General features: G+C 38.8%; 1 protein-coding gene across 1 annotated transcript in view; it reads left to right on the forward strand.

The window, feature by feature from the left end:
• The window catches only part of GPR158 (G protein-coupled receptor 158), a 214279-nt gene extending 193319 nt beyond the window's left edge, over window positions 1-20960 (forward strand). Inside the window, exons 8-11 of the mRNA XM_075211974.1 lie at window positions 7099-7237; window positions 9385-9490; window positions 13237-13383; window positions 17667-20960. Coding sequence (XP_075068075.1) covers window positions 7099-7237; window positions 9385-9490; window positions 13237-13383; window positions 17667-19478 — 2204 coding nt within the window. The 3' untranslated portion in view covers window positions 19479-20960. The remainder of the gene's footprint in view (window positions 1-7098; window positions 7238-9384; window positions 9491-13236; window positions 13384-17666) is intronic.
• Window positions 20961-21624: the final 664 nt, after the last annotated feature.

Below are 21624 nucleotides of genomic sequence, written 5' to 3' on the forward strand. Positions count from 1 at the left end.
TTACTTGTATAGTAACAGTTTGTATTTTCTGCAACATATATTCATAATAAAGTAAACGGTCTAGCTAGCAAAATCCACAACATATTACTTAGTGACTTTTTGTATTCTACTTTGAGATGTAGGGCCTCATTCATCAAGGAACGCAAAAAATAACTTAATGTGCGTTTTTAAAAATAGTCAGGCACACACCCATCCGTGTTCAATAAGGAGCGGATCTGAAGATGCTTCTGTTGATGAATACGGGTCTAGGTGAGCTCTGCTCCAACAGACAATACACTGAAGGATACGTTACCTGTTAGTAATATAGTCATTAATGACAAAACTTTTTTTTTTTTAAATTTCCTTTTTTTCTCCATTAAATACATTTATTAGTATGCTATTAATGTCTACTGTATATAAAATGCGTTTTTACAGTTGCTCTTGACTGCAAACACATGTTCTAGCATGAATACGTGACCATCATCACTGGTAATCAGCACTTGCACCAGACCTGTAGTTGGTGCAAGTGATATGACAGATAACACATACCCGTGAGATGTACTCGAGCTTGACACACCCTTACTGTACATTGACTACGTTCCCTCCCCATTCCATGGAACCGTAGGGTGTAGTTGGTATAGGGTGTAGTAAGGGTCCTTTGCTCTCAAAGGTGAGTTGTTCGTTGCTGCGTTCAATGATGTACAGTACGGTTCTGAGCATGTGCAGTGCGATTTTGTACAAAATATGGCACATATCACCATTAACATTCCTTAATGGTTCAGGCCTGTACTGTTTTTCCTATGTACTGCAAATCAGTAGAATTCATTGTGCATGAAGACAATGTGGAATGTTGAGTTTTGCTTTAGTTGCATTTATGGCCCCCTATACCTGGAGGGGTGGATCAGTGAAATGTAAGCCCAAATTATTTACAGTAAAGGTGTGTACATGTAGCTATGGCACACCCCTGGAGTGGCCTTAAAATACGTGCAACTTAATATGCGCACATTAGGCATCAGTTTTGTAATCAAGTTTTTACGTTTGGGCCGCAAAATTGTGTCTTACTCTAGGGGACAGATTCAATTAGCTGCAAATATGTCTGGCTCGATGTTTGGCTGTGACAGCTAACACGATTTAGAAATCTCCGCTCATTTTGCATCGCGTGTCTATGCAACACGAAGGAAATTCAATGGACTTTTCCGGAGACACATCGAACCAAATTAAATCTTCCCTATTTCAGAAACTATAGTTAATATACAGTATGTTCAACCCATCATCATCATTATTTATATAGCCTCACTGATTCCGCAGCGCTGTACAGAGAACTCATTCACAACAGTCCCTGCCCCATTGGAGCTTACAGTCTAAATTCCCTAATATACACACACAGACAGAGAGACTAGGGTCAATTTTGATAGCAGCCAATTAACCTACCAGTATGTTTTTGGAGTGTGGGAGGAAACCGGAGCACACGGAGGAAACCCACGCAAACATAGAGAGAACATACAAACTCCACACTAATAAGGTCATGGTCGGAAATTGAACTCACGACCCCAGTGCTGTAAGGCAGAAGTGCTAACCACTTAGCCACCGTGCTGCCCGATCTAGTAAAGTAAAATAATACATTATTACGTAGAACTGTCAGTGTATTCCATTGCAGGTCTGTGTTAAGTTTGACAAACTTTCCCATGAACAGAGTGGTTTTTGCCTGTTCTGAGCCGGCTTGGGGGTGGTCTTGGATTTTTCAGGATTTTCATAGTGTGGTGACATTTCACTATATAGCAAATACACTGTGTGAAGCTTACGTACTGCATAAATTTGATTGCAGAACAAAATAATAAATCATGTTGGCATAAACAGCACGATAACCTGACAAATTTGCAGCATTTTAATTTTCTAACTTATTAAGTAGACCCCCTAAAGCTATGAATATAATTTGCAGCATACAAAAAGCTATAATTGTATGAAAACAATGTATATGATCAAAGCCATTTATATTTTTTTTATGAAATAGGAGGCACGTTCATTTATGTTTAAATGTATAATGCATATGAAAAACTATTTAGACAACTTTAATTTCTTGGTTTGTACGTGCCCTCTGCAACTTCAGCTAAATGTATTGTTCTATCTAACCGACTTTATTTTATGCTTTGCAAGAATCATTTTAAATAATCCATGCAGAGTAGTTTATTGATATTATCCTTGAATATAATACAGAGTAACTTTTTACATAGAAGTTTACTTAATGCACAGACCAGAAGAGAGTAGTGTTGTCTCTAAAGACTGTCAATAAATCTAAAGGGCCGCTTTAGGTTAATTGCTGACATATATATATATATATATATATATATATATATATATATATATATATACATACATATATATATATATATATATATACATATATATATATATATATATATATATATATATATATATATACATATACATGTGTATATATATATAAATATATATATACACATCTATCTATCTATCTATCTATCTATCTATCCACATCTATCTATATACACATCTATCTATCTATCCACATCTATCTACATACACATCTATCTATCTATCTATCTATCTATCTATCTATCTATCTATCTATAATCTGCATAGGGCCACTGGGGCCAAACCAGGGGCCTACCTAGAACTTTGAGGTCCGAATAGCGACATTTTGAAGGGGCCTCCAAAGTTTCTAGAGTGGGACACCTGTACATTGCCCCTTTTTCTTACTCTCTTCTCCCCCTCTCTCCCTCTTTACACTATGTGAATCGACATCACACAGAAAACGAAAAACTTTGCGGGAGGGGGGATTCCCAGCTAAGGGTCCTTATAGCATTGACACCCCCTTCTAACACTGTAGATCCACCCCTGCTGGCTGCAGTTATAGCCTATCACCTGGTCTGGACAAAGTATTCCAAAAGTTAGGATGTAAATGTAAAATCTGTAAAACAAGGAAAGGAGGGATCAGAGGGCAGTTATGCCCATTAAAATGTGTGACTCTGTGTAATAAATCCATTGCATAGCTTATTAACATAGCAGAGTGTACTTAACAATGACCATATTATAACTCTGGGCAATTATACCAGTCACTTGTCCATGCACACACTATGTACCAGCCATATGTCCCAATCCATATACATCCATCTGGATGGATTGTATTTTACTGAAGGAATTTTATATTTTGCTGATCACATACACTGCTGCCAGACACTAAGACCACCACTTACACTATTAATGCCATCAATATACTATACCAGTGGATCCCAAACTTTTCAGTTCAAGGCACCCTTAGGGTCTCCATAATTTTTTCAAGGCACCCCTAAGCCAAAATAATTACTAAGTGGCCCCCCGCCTTGGTTACCACTGACCCTGGCAGAGGCACCCCAGGGAGCCTAGGGACACAGTTTGGGAACCACTGTACTATACTAAATCTGCACACAGTAACACACAGTAACACACCATCCACATGCTACTTCCGCACACTAACAACAATGACAAGCTACTGCTATATAAACTACCACCACATGCAGCAAACCACATACCAACTCAATCACATACTAATACTCACACCGCCACATGCCAGTGCCATGCACTTCACCATGCCAACATGGTATTGTCACATACAGCAGCACTCAGTACTACCAAGCACACTACATAACCAAATGCTGAGAGGACTAGTCCCCTTCACGTTTTATCTTGGCTGAAACATACTGCAGAGAAGTTTCTTACCTGTAGACCAGTGTATGGAAGAGGTTGAGGTGTTACAGGACAGCCCACTATGAGGCATACAAACAAATGGTTTATGTCTTCTTTTTATAGCAGCTCCAATGAGCGGACAGGGAACTCCAGACTGGGTGGAGTCATAGGTGGCACTATGGGTGGACCTTGCAATTCACAAGAGCTTCTCTTCCCCCTTCCAAACACAAGCACACTCAGGGCAGTGAAAAATTGTGGCTCCCTGTTGCGTTGTTGGTCCAAACCATTATTCTATCTCATCGGCCACTTCAGGCTGGGAGAGGCTGACTACTGTGTTTGCAAATGTAGATACAGTGTGTTTTTCTGGATGCAGTTTTGCTCTTATGTATGGGCAAGACAGATAAATAGGTGTTGTTTACAATGCTTTGTTGAAGAGTACAGGAAGTATCCAGAGAGAAAGATATGTGTTTTACAAAAGCTGCAAGAGGTTATGTAATACATGGGGGAGGGGAGATTTTACTAGCAATTTTTGGGGCGTGGTCAAGCGGGACATGTAGCGTGTCCACACCCCCTAAGCTGGCAGAACCATTTTACCCTATTGCAGCGATGACGCATGAATAGCATTGCTAAGCCCCGCCCCCACTTAACTTAATAAAGTGGTCAGGAATCGGGAGTTTGCCCTGCTCTCCAGGGAATCCGGGAGGACTCCCAGAAATTCGGGAGTCTCCCAGACATTTCGGGAGAGTAGGCAACTATGGGTTATGTAGAGGTCAATAATTTAAAGTGACCGACAGGTGGACAGTCCAGTTTTGTAAGTGTATAAATGTACTTTCAGTTTCTAATTACAAATAAAAATGTAGGTATAAATGAATAAAATATGTTTTCTCTCAGTGTTTCAGTATTATTTCAAAAAGCAAAAAAAACTTTTTTTAATACATGGTGTGATTTAGGTGTATTAACATTCCCTTACAGCGCTATGAACTAATTTAAATGTTACTCATCCTAAAATGCATGTATATGTTAATACCATGCAAATGAGCAGTTACAATTTCCTAGAATATTTTCTTTTTTAAGTAGGACACTTGATTAATTTCCATTATCTCAGCCAACACATTAACGTTTAAGACACGCTTAATGCTACGTTTAAGCTGCATTCTTTGATAATGTGCTCAGATCATAATGAACAAACATTGTAGTGTGTTGGGATTACAGAAGACCAATGTTCTGGAAAATACATAATTGAGGAGAAAATATGTTAAAATACTTTTTTTCATTATTAAGGAGGAAAAACGTCTTAATTTTGTTGTTGTTCAGTAAATTAATGAGCAATTCTGATATAACTGTCCCACCAGCCCACAGTCAAAACGTTTGCAATGCTGGGCCTTTAAGGAAGGGGGGTTAAGAACTGACTTTAGCTAAGCACATCCCTGGGGACATGACACGTCCCATTTTAGCCATACTTCCCAACTTCTTGGCGTCCGCGAGCTGCCGGTGGGAGGAGGGCATGTGGGGGATGGAGCTCCAAAATCGCGTCATTTTGCATGCGCCCCTGTGACGTAATGACGCAAACGCATCATTTTACAGCGGGGGATGGAGCCAAATGCCGAGATTCTCCGGACCAAATTCTGCCCACTTCACTAGGAAGTAGGCAGATGCGGGAGACTGCCATACTCTCCCGGGAGTCCGGGAGACCCAACCGGAATCCATGAGTTTCCCAGACATTTCGGGAGAGTTGGTAACTATGATTTTAGCATGACATGACCACACCCCTATTTGTGACATGCCATATATGGTGCAGAATGCAAGCTAATGCAGGTCTAGCTCTGTCAATACATATTGCACACAACCAACAGTGTCATTAGACCATTGTGACCGGAAATCTTTAAGATCTTTGGGGCATGTATTTGAATGTGTCACAAGAGGCCCCTATCTAGTATCACCAGTAAAACAATATGGGAGCATATATATACTTCACTGTAGTTTATAAGAAAACAACAACCACCTAGAAATTCCCCTAATCACATAAATACACAAGCTGTATACCTTTGTACCGGTCATAAAAATCTGATGTCACCTCTAATATCCTTCTAATATAAGCAATGCAGGGCATGTATTCCCTTATAATATTAAAATGTCATTTTTTGAAGTACAGTCAGGGAAATATATTAGTTATATTGTTGGGGGATTGCAGTAATTAAGAAAATGTGTTACTGAAATGTAAGTGGAACAGATGTGATGTCTATAAGGAGAACATATTGGAATAGTTAGCTTTTTTATCTTATGTGCATTATATAGGAAAAAGCAAACAAAATAGGAAACAGAGACTTAGATGCAATTAGAACAACCCGATGTAATTAGTTAATTCTCATGAGTTTAGGAGATTTGTCCACACGGGCGAAAAGCACCTATGCACACAATTCCTATGGTGGGCACGAGTGGGTATATGCCAGGTGTTTGCAAACACAAATTGGGGTCTGGAGAGTTTTCCTTTAGCTTGATGTCAATCTTTGTGTGTGGCATGCATGCAGTGTTGTATAACAGTGTAGCATCTATTAAAAATAGAGATTGCACAGAATAGACATGGGCAAGTTGCTTTTATATATGGACAGCATGGTGGCTCAGTGGTTAGCACTTACGTCTCATACCGCTGGGGTAATAAGTTAGATTCCTCAATAGGGCCTTATCTGTGTGAAGTTTGCATATTTTCCCCGTGTTTGTTTGGGTTTCCTCAGGGTGCTCCGGTTTCCTCCCACACTTCAAAAATATACTAGTAGGTTAATTGGATGTTGACAAAATTAACCATAGTGTGTATGTCTGTGTGTGTGTGTGTGTGTTAGGAAATTTAGATTGTAAGCTCCATTGGGGCAGGGACTGATGTGAATGACAATTTCTCTGTACAGCGCTGCAGAAATTTTAGCGCTGTATAAATAAGTGGTAATGATGATATATATGCACCTCACAGGCCAGTTAACTTTATTTCAAGTGATATTTTATTTCTGGAGTGCTGAAGAAACCTATACTAATATGTTCATCGCTTTACAATAGACGTGGTGATGTCCTAATGATGTCAACCAAGTTAACTAGGCAACCCAATATGGACGTTTTGTATGTTTTGGTCAGATCTACAAATGGAATTAATTAGTGTCCAGTTCTAATTTACTGATACCAAAAGCGGTCACTGGTTCTTATTCTTTATTGGAAGAATATATACATACATAATTATGTACATATATTAAATACATATATGTGAACATAACTGTTACAGTGTTACTACAACATGCTTGTGCAAGATAGACAGAGTATGTTTGTTCAAAGTATATAAATAGCTTTAGCTTTGTTGCTAGACTGATGAGCAGCTATAATGGATAATGTATATTCCTGATTGCAATGCTAATATGTTCTATTTATCTTCTTTAGGTGAATCTTTATTTCTCCTGTGGGGCGTTTATCTCTGTTACGCGGTACGGACAGTCCCCTCTGCATTCCACGAGCCGCGCTATATGGCTGTTGCAGTTCACAATGAGTTGATTATCTCAGCTATATTCCACACTATTAGGCAAGTGACTGTAAATTACATTTTGTCTGGATATCTTTTCCTCTGGATATTATTATTCATTTGGGGTTAAACTGTATATTGTCCCTGTTTTGACACAAATATCTCTGTTTATTGCTGTGTCTCAACTCTGCTATGTTCACCCTTAACAGAATGCAGACAAAGATCAAAGAGAGTATGAACTATTGTGTGTGATTCCCACGCCTAATGGAAAGTCTGAAGATATATGAGATAATGTTGGTGGGAGATTTAATTCAACGCGATGTGCGGCCGGACATTGCCTGGATGTCCAGCTGTGTAAGTTGCCGTCTATAGCGGTAAAGGATCTCCACTCATATTTCTGCGCACATTTATAGGGAGCAAGGAAAGACGAGTGGAGATTTCAGCCTGAATATCACCTCCATGGGGGGTATTCAATTGGCCGCAGTACTGTTAAAAGTAACGCAGCCTGCGCATTATTACTATTATTACGGTAATAATGCGTGTAATTACTGTTATTACGGTAGTTCTAACGCCGGCTTTGTGCTCGCAGCTCAGGAAACGACTGTAATAATGGTAATAGTTTTAGCGCGGCGGGGGGAATTTAATTCCCCCCCATGTGTCTCTGCAAACCGTTCCGGAGACACAACGCGTTGAATTCAATCTCCCCCACTTGCACAGCAAATGTAAATATAATATGAAATATCTAAAGTTCTATCCAGGGGTACATTTTGTATACTGTATATCTCTGTGAATATTGAATGAAGTATATTTTAGTAAGGCATATTGGGGTAAATGTATTAATGTCCGGATTCTTCAACTCCAGCGTGTTCAGCGTCTTCGACAATTAAATTTAAAGCGGCGCTGCATTGTAAAGGGAGCCGCTTTAAATTTAATCGCCGAAGACGCTGAACACGCCGGAGTTGAAGAATCCGGACATTAATACATTTACCCCTTTGTGTTTTAGGTGTAGTTGTCAGAATATTGTTTATTGTTTAACTTAAAAGAATTTTCATTACAGTTTTCAGTCAGATTATTTTTAAATTTCTATTGGCTGTTAGCCTGCTAGAATCGTCATGTGATGGTATCTCCCACAGGGAGAGCCAACTATTTTGTGGGCTGGAACAATGTTAATCCTATCAGTACTAGGAACTAATGACAGGAGTTGATTGGCTAAAGTCTCATGAATATTGGTTCAGTCCACAGAGTGACTGTGTCCATTCTGGGAAGGTGACAGGTACATTTTATACACATTGCTTTGTCCTTAATTTACATATCAGACAGTCTTGCTAGATAATAGAAGCTGATGCAAAATTTTAGGGCTCTTGTCTGTCAGCTTATACTGTTTGTCCTTACAGTGGGACTGTGGCATGAATGAGAATAAATGAAATAAAATCTTTGCTGTCTGAGCACTAGCAATCAATCAATAACGCCAGATACAAAGCAGACATCATAATACGTTTAATTCTACTTTGCTCAGACCTTATTAGAGCACAGGCTGCCTGCTCTCTAGGGAAATAAAAGACGCTGATCCACTTTACTATATATACCTTGTTCTTTAAAGGCTTATTCCACGGTTTCAGTCAGAATGCATTCACCTTAGATGCTGCAGCTGAAGCGCACTTATAATAAAACCCTAGATAAGTTCTGGAGCTTGGAAGAAATCCCGAATTATATGCAGTTGGTTAGGCTGGATGGGGGCAACGTACCTCCCACCTTTTCCATATACTACATATTTCCAGTCCCAAAGGTTCATAAATAAACTATTTAATTTCACCTGGTTGAAAATGTCTACTAGCTGGTTAACAAAACACATAAACAAAATTAAATACAATTATGCAATATGGCTTATTAAGAAACAGACTGAATAAACATCCATGACCATTGTATCCAATGTAGTGCCATGCTTGTACAGTAGTAACGTCGCAATATTACCTGATGTATTCATGTTGTTAACAGTTGCTATTTTACCAATTGCCAATACAAGACAAGCACCTCATTGTACTCCACTATAGGCTGTAAGTTCACCATGCACTGTGCAGTATCTGTTATTGCTGACACAGTTCTCCGTGGTATAGAAGCCAATGGTTGTTACACTATGTGCAGTGAATGTTTGCAGAATAAGAAGTATGAAAATGATATCTTAATTCCTCTGTGTATTTTTATTACAGGTTTGTCCTTGCAGCCAAACTTCAGCCAGACTGGATGCTGATGCTATTTTTTGTTCACACTCATTTGACTGTGACGGTAACCGTGGGGCTATTGCTAATACCCAAGGTAATTCATGTATATATTATAAAGCCGTCTGTTCACTCCAGGTCATTTTTTTCTAGCTTACAGTATAGAGATTCCAATGTTTGCTTTTAATGAAATAAAATTCCACAGAGGGCCTTCGTTGCATTTATTATCAATACTGTAAACGTCCACAATATGATGGCGCATTATTCAGTCCACCCTCCTCCTCCTCTTCAGTGTCCAGGGCCTTCCATACTCTTCACTAGCAGTTTAACAAATCCCCCTAATACCACCAACACTCCTTCTTACATAAAAACCCAATACGCTTCCACTGCGCTTGTGCTGTGACGCTATCTCCTTGACACCCTCTCCCCTGACACACTCTACCCAGATGCCTTTTCCTCTGATGCCTACTCCCCTGATGCCTTCTCCCTTGACTCTCCCTCCCCTTATACTTTCTCTCCTGAACATCTCTCCCCTGACTCTCCCTTCCCTGACTCTCCCTCCCCTGAAACTGTCTCCCCTGACTTTCTCTCCCCTGGGATCCTGTCTCACAGTCTTTCTCCTGACACCCTCTCCTCTGACTCTCGCTCCCCTGACACTCCCTCCCCTGACTTTCTCTCCCCTGGGATCCTGTCTCACAGTCTCTCTCCTGATGCCCTCTCCTCTGACTCTCCCTCCCCTGACTCTCCCTCCCCTGACTCTCCCTCCCCTGACTCTCCCTTCCCTGACTCTCCCTCCCCTGACTCTCCCTCCCCTGAAACTGTCTCCCCTGACTTTCTCTCCCCTGGGATCCTGTCTCACAGTCTTTCTCCCGACACCCTCTCCTCTGACTCTCGCTCCCCTGACTCTCGCTTCCCTGATATTCCCTCCCCTGACTTTCTCTCCCCTGGGATCCTGTCTCACAGTCTTTCTCCTGTTACCCTCTCCTCTGACTCTCGCTCCCCTGACTCTCGCTTCCCTGATATTCCCTCCCCTGACTTTCTCTCCCCTGGGATCCTGTCTCACAGTCTTTCTCCTGTTACCCTCTCCTCTGACTCTCGCTCCCCTGACTCTCGCTTCCCTGATATTCCCTCCCCTGACTTTCTCTCCCCTGGGATCCTGTCTCACAGTCTTTCTCCTGACACCATCTCCTCTGACTCTCGCTCCCCTTACTCTCGCTCCCCTGACATTCCCTCCCCTGACTTTCTCTCCCCTGGGATCCTGTCTCACAGTCTCTCTCCTGACGCCCTCTCCTCTGACTCTCCCTCCCCTGACTCTCCCTCCCCTGACTTTCTCTCCTGACACCCTCCCCTGGGATCCCGTCCCCTGACACCATCCTCTCTCCTATTTAAAATAAAAATGAAACAAACACCAAATTATATTTAGTATTTCAGTTTCTATGGTATTTACTAACCTTGAAAAACACAGATATTTAGCATGTAAAAAAACAATAACAATAAACACAAAATTCCCAAAAAATTAAAACCTATAATTATAATTATAAACTAAGCACAAGTGGGCAGGGAAGCTATACATAACAGGTCTGTCTCCATTATATATTTTCTGCTGCTATAGTGGTTGCACCTATAACTTCAATATGAGAAAGCTGAGAATGGGGCACATATAATACTCAAATAATGAATCATTCTTCTCTGCCTGCTGTTGTTACACTGTTCACACTGTTTAATAGCAATAAAGTTTGTTGACAGCAGTTTTTTTATTCATTTTTGTTGCCATCTGTTGCATATTCAGTTTTGGGGAAATATGTAAAAAACTTCTAAGTTCAAGATTTTCATAAATAATGGATGTTTAGCATCCTTGAAAAGGGCCCTTTCTATATAAATCTAAGGCTAATGGTGGTTGTTTCTAAAAGTGTAGGAAGCAGAACATGGAAGTAAATTTTCTTTGACTTGCAACCCCTTATAACTAGAGGAGCAAGATCATTATCATCCTCACCTATTTATATAGCACCACTAATTCCACAGCGCTGTACAGAGAACTCACTCACATCAGTCCCTGCCCCATTGGAGCTTACAGTCTAAATTCCCTAACATACACACACTGACTGAGAGAGACTAAGGTCAATTTAATAGCCAATTAACCCACTAGTATGTTTTTGGGGTGTGGGAGGAAACCAGAGCACCTGGAGGAAACCCACGCAAACATGAGGAGAACATACAAACTCCACACAGATAAGGCCATGGTCGGGAACTGAACTCATGCCCCCATTGCTGTGAGGCAGAAGTACTAACCACTAAGCCACCATGCTGCAACAGTACAGTAAGGACCTACTCACGTATTTGCGACACAACTAAATGTAGTTACATCTCCAGATACCCTTTTTAGAGGTGTAACAGATATGCATTGTGATGATGACTATCAGTAGCACGAGCTAGTTTGCTGCTTCAGTGTTTTTAGACCTTTTTGTCAGATGTTGCTATGGTATACTGATGTAAAATTACAAGCACCCCCCCCCCCCAATAATGGAGGGCAAATCAGCCTTGTGCTGAATAGCACTGGGGCCCTTCCTGGCATGCCTTGGACGGTTGGTGCTAGAGCAATACTTATGACTTAACTGTTGAATTCCCATGGGGATTAGTTAAGCTCACCTACTTATTGCAGGAAGTTCTCAATGACCGAAAGCTTTGGGGTTGGTAAATTTGAGTTCATCTGTGCCAACGTAGGAAACTGTGATGATTCCAGAGCTGCTTTGCCACACTGGTGGCAGAAGTTTGGTAGATAACAATGGAGTATACTGGATAAGGAAGACAAAAGGCTTCTAATACAACACGTAAAAACTTTTAATGATTAAGAAATAATACAAATTGCATTTACATTCAGTGACATTTGCACCGTTAAACAAGTAGATCTGTTTTAGCCCGTCCAGGTGCGCCTTTACTATGCATTTTGTTTTTTAGTATAAAAGTACTCTGGCTACTTTTATGTTGACTATCATTTATATATAATTCAGTAGATTATTTATGTTTCTATATTTTGTTTTATAGTTAGTTATATGCTTTTACAATATTGCAATAGACATCTATTCCCCTAGGGTTAATAATCCTGTAGTCTGCTTTTAACCCTCAATGATCTGTTTTTCAACAAAATGTGTAAATTTTATATATACATTTTTATTAAGAAAGTTATCAAAGAGACACAAAACATTTCATGTCAATCAGTTTTGTAATTCCAAGAAAGAAATATTGAAGAAATTAACAAGAAAGAACATGGGGAGGGGAAGAACAACGCCCACTGGGGAAGGGCGGGGCAGGAAGAAGTCAAATTTATATGTTTAATAAATTTGGACTACTTTGGGAAAAATTAAAAAGAAGATTCCCCATTGACGTTGGAGTCTAATAAAGACAAAAATGAGGGATCGGGGGTTATTTTAAACAAAAGACAAAGGGGTATATTTACTAAACTGCAGCAACCAATCAGATTCTAGCTATCATTTTGTAGCATGTACTAAACAGATGATAACTTGACTCGGATTGGTTGCTACAGGCAACATCTTGACTTTTTCAAACCTGCAGTTTAGTAAATATACCCCCTAAATCTGTGTCTGTGTTTTTGCACAAGCTCTGGCAGCCCTGGGCATACTGGTGCTTGTAGTTCTACAAGCATCATGAGCTGTTAAGGACTTCAATCATAATTTAGGGCAAATGTAATGAGTTATTATGTTAATATATATAAATAGTTGTATATTTGTTGCATTTTTATGCTGTTTTTCTCTAAATTCTACAAGTTCTGTAAAGCAAATATGGAATTATAATTTTATATAATGAATTATATTTTATTTGTTCTAGTTTTCACACTCGCATAATAACCCAAGAGATGACATAGCTGCTGAGGCCTACGAAGATGAACTAGACATGGGCAGGTCTGGATCCTACCTAAACAGCAGCATCACTTCAGCGTGGAGTGAGCACAGCTTGGACCCTGAGGATATAAGGGTGAGACTACGTTATTTCCTGCGTGATACACCTCATCTCTTTATACACATCTCTTACAGCCAAGTCCCAAAGGCCAGGAAGAGGCCAGATACGAGAATAGTTCTCTTCTGTAATATACCTGTAGTGTCCTGCATGCTTAAGCACAGCTGTCAACATTCTAAAGCTATGTCCACGTATAAGTACATTTAAACGTGTGAAGCATAGTATTGTCTGGGTGCAGGACTATCCCCACCATTATTTATTTGTAAACATGATTATCCTATTAACTATTGACGCCAAATGAAAATTGTATCCAAAATGCAGAATAAGTGGATTCGTACTTAGCAGTTGATAAACAATAGAAAATAGGAAAACATTCCACTAACAGATGTTTAAATCCTGGGTTTGTCTGTGGAAACTATCACATTGGACACTAGTTTTATAATAATAGGGCAGTATGTATGTTTGATAAATGTAGCTGAAAACATCCTTCAGAGGAATTACAAATATTTTGTAATATTCTTTTTCCACTTTTACAATGAAAACTGCTTTGTACTTAACAGAAAACAAGCCAGGTCATTAGTTGTGTTACGGTATGACACTTGTACCGGTCTCCTGCACTCTGTTACCTAAACACCGTGGAGGCAGCCTCAAAAGGGTAATTTTGGCCCAGGAGCAAGACTCGACTTAGCAGCCTATTAGAAACATTTTAAAAGCAAAAAAAATGTAGGTGGCCCAGTGACCCAGACCAAGGTGGCCCACTATGGGACTGGCTCAGGGGGCAGATGGCCCCCAGCCTAGCCTGCCCCTGGGCCTCAACCAACTAACTTCCTGAGAATACAGCCTCATCAATTAGTTATGAGTGATGCACTTCAGTTGTAATGTATGCATATAATTGTTATCCATACCACTGGAGGGAGGTAAAACAGAGGTTTTCTGAAAAGCCATATTGGCAGCAAAAATGGGTGTTCTTTTTAAACTATTTTTATCTTTTTGATTAGAAATGAAAACCCAAATCATGGATTTCAGTTCCTGCTAGCAGGCACACACATGCTCATATCTACAGAAGCTTTTTATTGCCGCAATAAGAGGCAATAAGAACAATCCCATTTGCCGCACTTTGACAAATGGGACCATAGAAGTCCAGACAGTAAACATACATTCCCCCCGAAATCAGGAAAGAAGCCAAACTTTCCCAATTCAAAGTATCTTTATTATCACCTGATTTTAATATGCTGTAAAATGTATTAACTATTTGTATGCTTAACTACTTATTAAATTACGTACTTGAAACTTACGTTACACCTGATCGGGAGCTGTTGTTTTTACAGGACCACTTTGTAAAAAGATCTCATGATCTAAAGTTTATAAATCCTGCCTAAAAATAAACATTCATCACTATCATCATCATCATCATCATCATCATCATCATCATGTTAGATATTTCTGGCTTGATCAGTCTTTACTGTATATTAACAGGCAGCATGATATGACTATTGGACTTATGGATGCATACCTCTCATAGTGTGTATGCTCCACCAACTCTCTCCAAAGGCCAAATTGTTTGCTTGCAGAAAATAAACTCAAGAAAGAGGGTGACTGAAAATACAATTGAAATTAATTAAATTGTACAGTTCACAGTTATTAGAAAAAAATCCTAATTGTCATAATCTACTGGAGGTCTGAATAGACTATGGGCTAGATTTACTAAGCTGCGGGTTTGAAAAAGTGGGAAAGTTGCCTATAGCAACCAATCAGATTCTAGCTGTCATTTTGTAGAAGGTACTAAATAAATGAAAGCTAGAATCTGATTGGTTGCTATAGGCAACATCCCCACTTTTTCAAACCCGCAGCTTAGTAAATCTAGCCCTATGTGTCCTTGTAGGCAAAGGAAGAGATTCAATTCAACGAAATGTGTTTCTGGAGCAGTCTGCCGAGACCCATTGAGTCGATGTCCGGCAAGAAATCCTTCTCATTTTTCCTCGCTCCTCGTAGAGGTGTGCAGAAAAATAAGTGGAGATTCCTTACCGTAATAGGTTGCAATTTACCATCTATTTAATCCAACAAATTTCTGTTTGTTGGAGACAACAAGCACAAACACACAGCGTATCCTCACTCTATAAATAGTGATATACCCCAATAGGTGTGATGCTCCCAATGGTAGATGAGCCATGTCAGTTTGGTTTTTCATTGCAGACACATAATGAAACTAACCAGGGCCAATCTAGCAGCATCGGTCGTGGTATCAATGTTGGGGGCAGACATACTCAAGTGAGCAGAGAATGCGCTATGTATCACTTGTACACTTTACACAATGAAATATTTTTGCAAGTCAATTACTGTCAGATATGCACTTAGTGCTTCATTTAGAGCTGGACAACATTTGCGCTCCAAACGTGCACATAAAAATTCTGCTGCAAGAATTGTGGACTTATGGTGTGTATGTTGAATCACACGTAACACAAGATACTTCCAAATCAAAACACAGCAGCATTTCTATGTCAAGTGTGCAAATGTGAACACCGACAGCAAACGACAGCATAGAGTTGCTGTTTGACAGTGTTAGTTGCACTAACCTATTCGTATGCATGTGAATGCACAAACTAGTAATAGAATACCAACAATGTACATAAAAAAACCATAAAACTGCAGTAACGCATGCATTAATATACACATAAATATAACATATATAATAAAATACGGAAATTTAAATATGAATTCAGATTTAGATTATAAATATTGTAGGGTACAATTTTGAAACATATCAGTGTCCTCCTTTAGCAGATTGAATATAATCAGAATCATAATTACATAAACAGCAAACTTATAATGAATGCTGTGTTATAGTATCACACTGATATTACCAATGTTACATTCATTGACACAACTATAAAGCTCCTGAGATCTTTTGTAAAGTTCACTTCTTGTTTTGTCCTTCAGTTTCCTAACACTGTCTAACATCTCATACCTCCCAATTGTGCAAATATTGTAATCAGAATGCATTGCAAAAGGGGTTGTGGTCATGCCATGACCACAGGCATGTCATGATGGAAGTATTGTCATATCATGACAGGGGTATGGCCGCATAGGCAGTCCCTGGCTATTCAGAAGCACTAACCTGCCCCCAACCCCCCCCCTCCCTAACCCCTTCAATCTAACATGCAGTATTATGCGTGGCACCTGTTTCCTGTCTCTCTGCACAACTGTGAGCACACATATGCCAATGGTCAGGACAATGGGAAATACCTTTCACATTGAAATTGCCCTGCCTAAATTGGGACAGTTGTGAAGAATGTTGTCACTCGCTTAATTTTTATTAATGAATAAATGCATTCTCTGCACACATACTTCCCTATTTAACACCATCTATCTCAAAATCTTGAATGGATAAATGGCTGACCTGTAGAGACCATCTAGTCTGAACAAAATAAAAAAAGAAATTAAATCACATAAAACAATTTCTCTGTTGCCCCTTGAACAGTGCTGTCCTCTCTAGCTAGTCGTCATTCCAGTGAGTGGCCAGCATAAAAGCCTTAATCAGTTTTAATAAGTTACACAATGCCTAATATTCCTCACCAGTACTTGTTACAGTGTGCCTACAATTCTCTCCCTCTATCACACGATTTTCTGTCCAATATTAGGCTTCCACCTCTGTTCCACTATTTATTCCATATGTGAGCCTCTATCTTTGCACTATGCTACTTCTTTTCTCTGCAATCTTTTAGGAACAGCAAATACCTTTAAGTCTTTAAAAATACAATTTCAATCCCCACCCTCTGCTCATCTAGACATGAGTTAACCGGTCACCATCCAAATTGTGATCTGAATTGTTCCGAAAATTTGATTCAACCGGTAAATCTGCATATTTTGTTAGTGGTTAGAGCCAATTTATTTTATCCAGTTTTGATTGTACCTAATGTTTTTGTTCATTTTTTATTATATAAAATAAGTTTTCATTAATTCACTCTTTATGGTTTTAATGAGTGTACTAAGTCACAATCCTCCCTGCATTCCACCGCATCATTGTACAATGTCATCTATACCTGTTATGCAAAAACAAAAAACTCTGCTGATCCCAAACTCAATATAAGCAGACTATATACAAAAATGATTTAAATACTGGCATTCTTGCTGCAGACACTAGGCATCATCATCATCATGAATTTATCAGTATACTTTTTTCAGAGAGTTTGGAATATTATTTCAAATTTAGGTCATATGAAAATCTATATTTATGAAGTAAAAATGACACTTATAATGTATGACATGACTTTAAAATATTTTTTTTCGGTGTCAATTTGTAGGATGAGTTGAAGAAACTGTATACGCAGTTGGAAATCTACAAGCGGAAAAAGATGATTGCAAATAATCCACACCTTCAGAAAAAGAGGTGTTCGAAAAAAGGACTTGGACGCTCAATTATGAGACGGATAACTGAAATACCGGAGTCAGTCAGCAGGCAGTGCTCCCGAGAAGACAAAGATTGTTCGGATCATAGTCATTCGAAAAATAACTCTAGTAATACCAAAAAAAATCACCAGGATTCGAATGCACATAATACAAAATCAAAAGAAGACTCATCAAAACACAGACCATTTTCATTGAAAAAGTCCCATAGCACATTTGATCATTTAAGAGGACAGAATGAGAAACCTAATGGCATCTCTACAGAAAAGATGGATATGTGTGAAAATTCCATAGGAAACTCGAACGGGAAAAAGCCTGGTCACCAAGAGGCTGAAGACCTGGAAGCTGTATCTGCTGAATCAGTCCCCTTGGTTTGCAAGTCTGCCAGTGCTCATAATCTCTGCCTGGATAAGAAACCTTTGCATCCTAGTTTGTCTGTTTTACAAAAGTCGCTTAGTGCTATTGCTAACTCTAAAGATAAAAGCCTGGGGCTAAGTGAAAAAACTAAAAGTTTAGAAGATTCTGATAAATATCAACGAGTAGACTCTAATGACAAGGGCGGTCAGAAATTCATGCCTTCTTCAGACAAAGAGGAAAATCTAGAACAACAGCATAGAACATCAAGCCCAATTGAGGACACTCCAAAAGTTCAGAAAATCGGAATAATGAAGCAACAGCCGATCAACCTGCCATTGGGGGACACTGAAAAAACCATAGGTGTCCATGGGTTTAAGGACAAATTTGATATAGAAGAAGTATGTCCTTGGGAAATGTACGATCTTACACCCACTGCTGTGCCTTCTGAGAGCAAAGTCCAGAAACATGTTTCCATTGCTCCTTTGGACTCTGAAAAGATTAATACATCACGTTCTAAGAGCAAATCCCACAATCGATCAAAGACAACTGAACAGGGACATCATCAATCAAAGCAGAAGAGCCCAGGTAAATCTGACCTTAATGAAAAGGAGAACCAGGAATATACCGTGAAAGATGACAATGCAAAAAAACCTCAACCTGTTGATCCCGGAACAGCAGATAAAGGAGTAATTACAAAACAAACTGCTTATAATTCACAAGAAAAAGAACACAAAATAAATCCCCCTATTATTGAAGGAATATTGCCACCACCAGATGGCCACCATAATTCTAATAACAATGTGCCACACACTTTAGCTCTTCAGGCTGAAATATGTCCATGGGATTTTGAAACACAGGATGTTGTAAGTGTAAACAGAAGTAAAGTTTCACCTACCAGCTCTGCTTTAAGCCCCTTATCTCCTTCTAAAGACATGCCAAAATCTCCCTCTAAAAAGAGAGCATCAGGAATGCCAGTAAAAAGTAGTATTGCAGCATCTGCAAAAAAAGATGAAGATACCGACAAGGACAAAGGTCGAAACAAAGGTCATGAAAAAGAATTGGATCCAAAAAGTTTAAATGTTAAGATGGATAAGTCAAAAAATGCAGAGGTTTGCTCCATGGTTGGAGACCATATGTTGGCAGTACCAGTAAACAAAGGGAAAAGTACCTCAAACCAACATGGCATAGACAAATGCAAACTAGTAGAAGTGTGCCCTTGGGAAAGTCTTTCTACTTCACAATCAGAACAAGATACCGAAGTATCTGAAAGTAAAAACGACAAAATAATGCAAAAGTCAAATATGGTGGATATCTGTCCCTGGGACTATCATGATAACAGTGATGGTAAATAAGGATGATTTAAAACATGGAAAAAGTAGACCTACAGTACTAATAACAACATCAGAGAGAGTTGATGGGACCTATCATATCATATTTAATCCTAATAGCACTGCTAACTTAATGCATCCCCCCAAAAATACGTTTTATAAAGTGACTGCTCTCATTTTCTTATTAGTGTATATGTTTCGTGTACACAGTTGTGTCCCATGTTAAAGCATTCCAGATTGTATAAAATTTGCAAATAACTTTGATATATTGTGACACAAAACATTTATGCAAGTTTGCAGATATTGTATTGATATTGCAACCAAATACCTGCTATAAATTTTATTTATAGAGTTTCTGTAACTTTTCACTTGGCTTTGGAAGCCATATATTGTATGAGAAGTATTTTTGTTTGATGTGGTTTATATTGTGATTTTATTTATTTATTAATTTTTCTTGTTCACCACGGTATACTATTCAGTACTCTAGTTTGATACTGTTTATTCAGGGTTTTCTTATTTTTAATAAAAGGAATGTTACAGTACCTGTTCAGCTTATATATACATATATAAATATATATATTTAGTGTTTATAGCCTTAGATTTAGTAGAAATCAAATGGTCCTACTTAAATATGAATTTTTGTAACTCAGAGGACAACTTATTCATTGTTTGGAGTTTGAAGTATTTCCTTGTAATCATGTTAGTGTATCTTGGACAGATGTTGCCCCCATTGCCATACCTTATTTTTTTATCTTATTTTATGTTATATTTATTTGTCTGCCTAAAATATGTGCACTATTAGTGGGAAAAATGACATGAATGTTTAACCTTAGTGATGAAAACTATTGCACTTTTTAACGGTTACAGTTGAATAATGTGGGTTACATTATGTCTGTACTTGCATAATGATTAAGTATTTCCATTATGATAGTTTGTTATGTAATGGATGTTCCCTGTCAACCAAAGCCAGCAGCATGTTTTTTAGTTGCATTTTGATAAGTAATCTTATTTTTTGCTCATCGTCATTATCACACATAGAAATCTGTCCATGGTCATGACATCATCCTGCCTGTTTCCGATTGAATTATATTCCTATTTACCACTCATGAGCTCAAAGTATTTATCCCTTAGTCTGTGCGGCCAAGAAAGTTATACGAAATATTCATTAAATATCCTCTTATTGTCAATTAGAGTTATTTTTTTAAAGGATGTCCCCTAATATTCGCTAGTGTGTGTGTGTGTGTGTGTGTGTGTGTGTGTATAAATGGACCGTTATTGGATCAGTAATTTTAATTCATAGTGCGAGGTCCAATTATTCCAAAACGGTCCATCTATCATTGCACCTTTCTCACAGCTGCCCCAATCTTGTACAATCATGAGACATTTGTGGTCCTCTCTCTGCCTGCACTTCTCATCTATCTCATATCTATCTCACTCTTATATTTCTATCTTATATCTATCTCACTCATATCTTTCTATCTTACTCATTCATATCTATCTATCTATCTATCTATCTATCTATCTATCTATCTCTTATTTCTGTTTTGTCTATCTACCTCCTAACTATTTATGTATCTATCTCAGCCAATTAGATTGATCTTTCTTATTTTGATTGTTCTGATTTACACATCACCAATCAAAGCAAACATCTGATTTGTTGACTCTGCAACTGATGGAAGACAGGACTCATGCTAATTAGACCTTCTGATGTGTGAGGGTCATAGGAAGATGTAATTAGACTTGCTGTCCACTGTAAGATGCAGGATATCACAGCAAGATTTTAAGAGATAACAGATGAGCGTAAATATTGTTAGCTTTGTGGGGTCCTGTTCAAATCCATTAGTAGATCAATTTTTCATATATTTTACTGAAATTCTAAAATCTATAAGCAAAAGCTAACCTTTAAATTGTATCTGTCACCTAACTAATGTGGACGCAGCCATTTTGTGGGCTAAACCAACATTTCTGTGAATACAGACTATCAATTTACTATCTGCAAATGGCATTGCTGACACACGAGGCCCCTTGTGGCTCCTAGCATATTGGGTCCTAGTGAATTGACAGGCACGGCGGCACAGAGGTTAGCATTACTGCAACAAAACTATAGGGCCACACGTCCCATTCTGACCAGGGCCCTATCTGTGTGGAGTTTGTATTTTGTTCACGTTTT

The sequence above is a fragment of the Mixophyes fleayi genome, chromosome 5, assembly GCF_038048845.1.
Source record: "Mixophyes fleayi isolate aMixFle1 chromosome 5, aMixFle1.hap1, whole genome shotgun sequence".
Lineage (NCBI taxonomy): Eukaryota > Metazoa > Chordata > Amphibia > Anura > Limnodynastidae > Mixophyes > Mixophyes fleayi.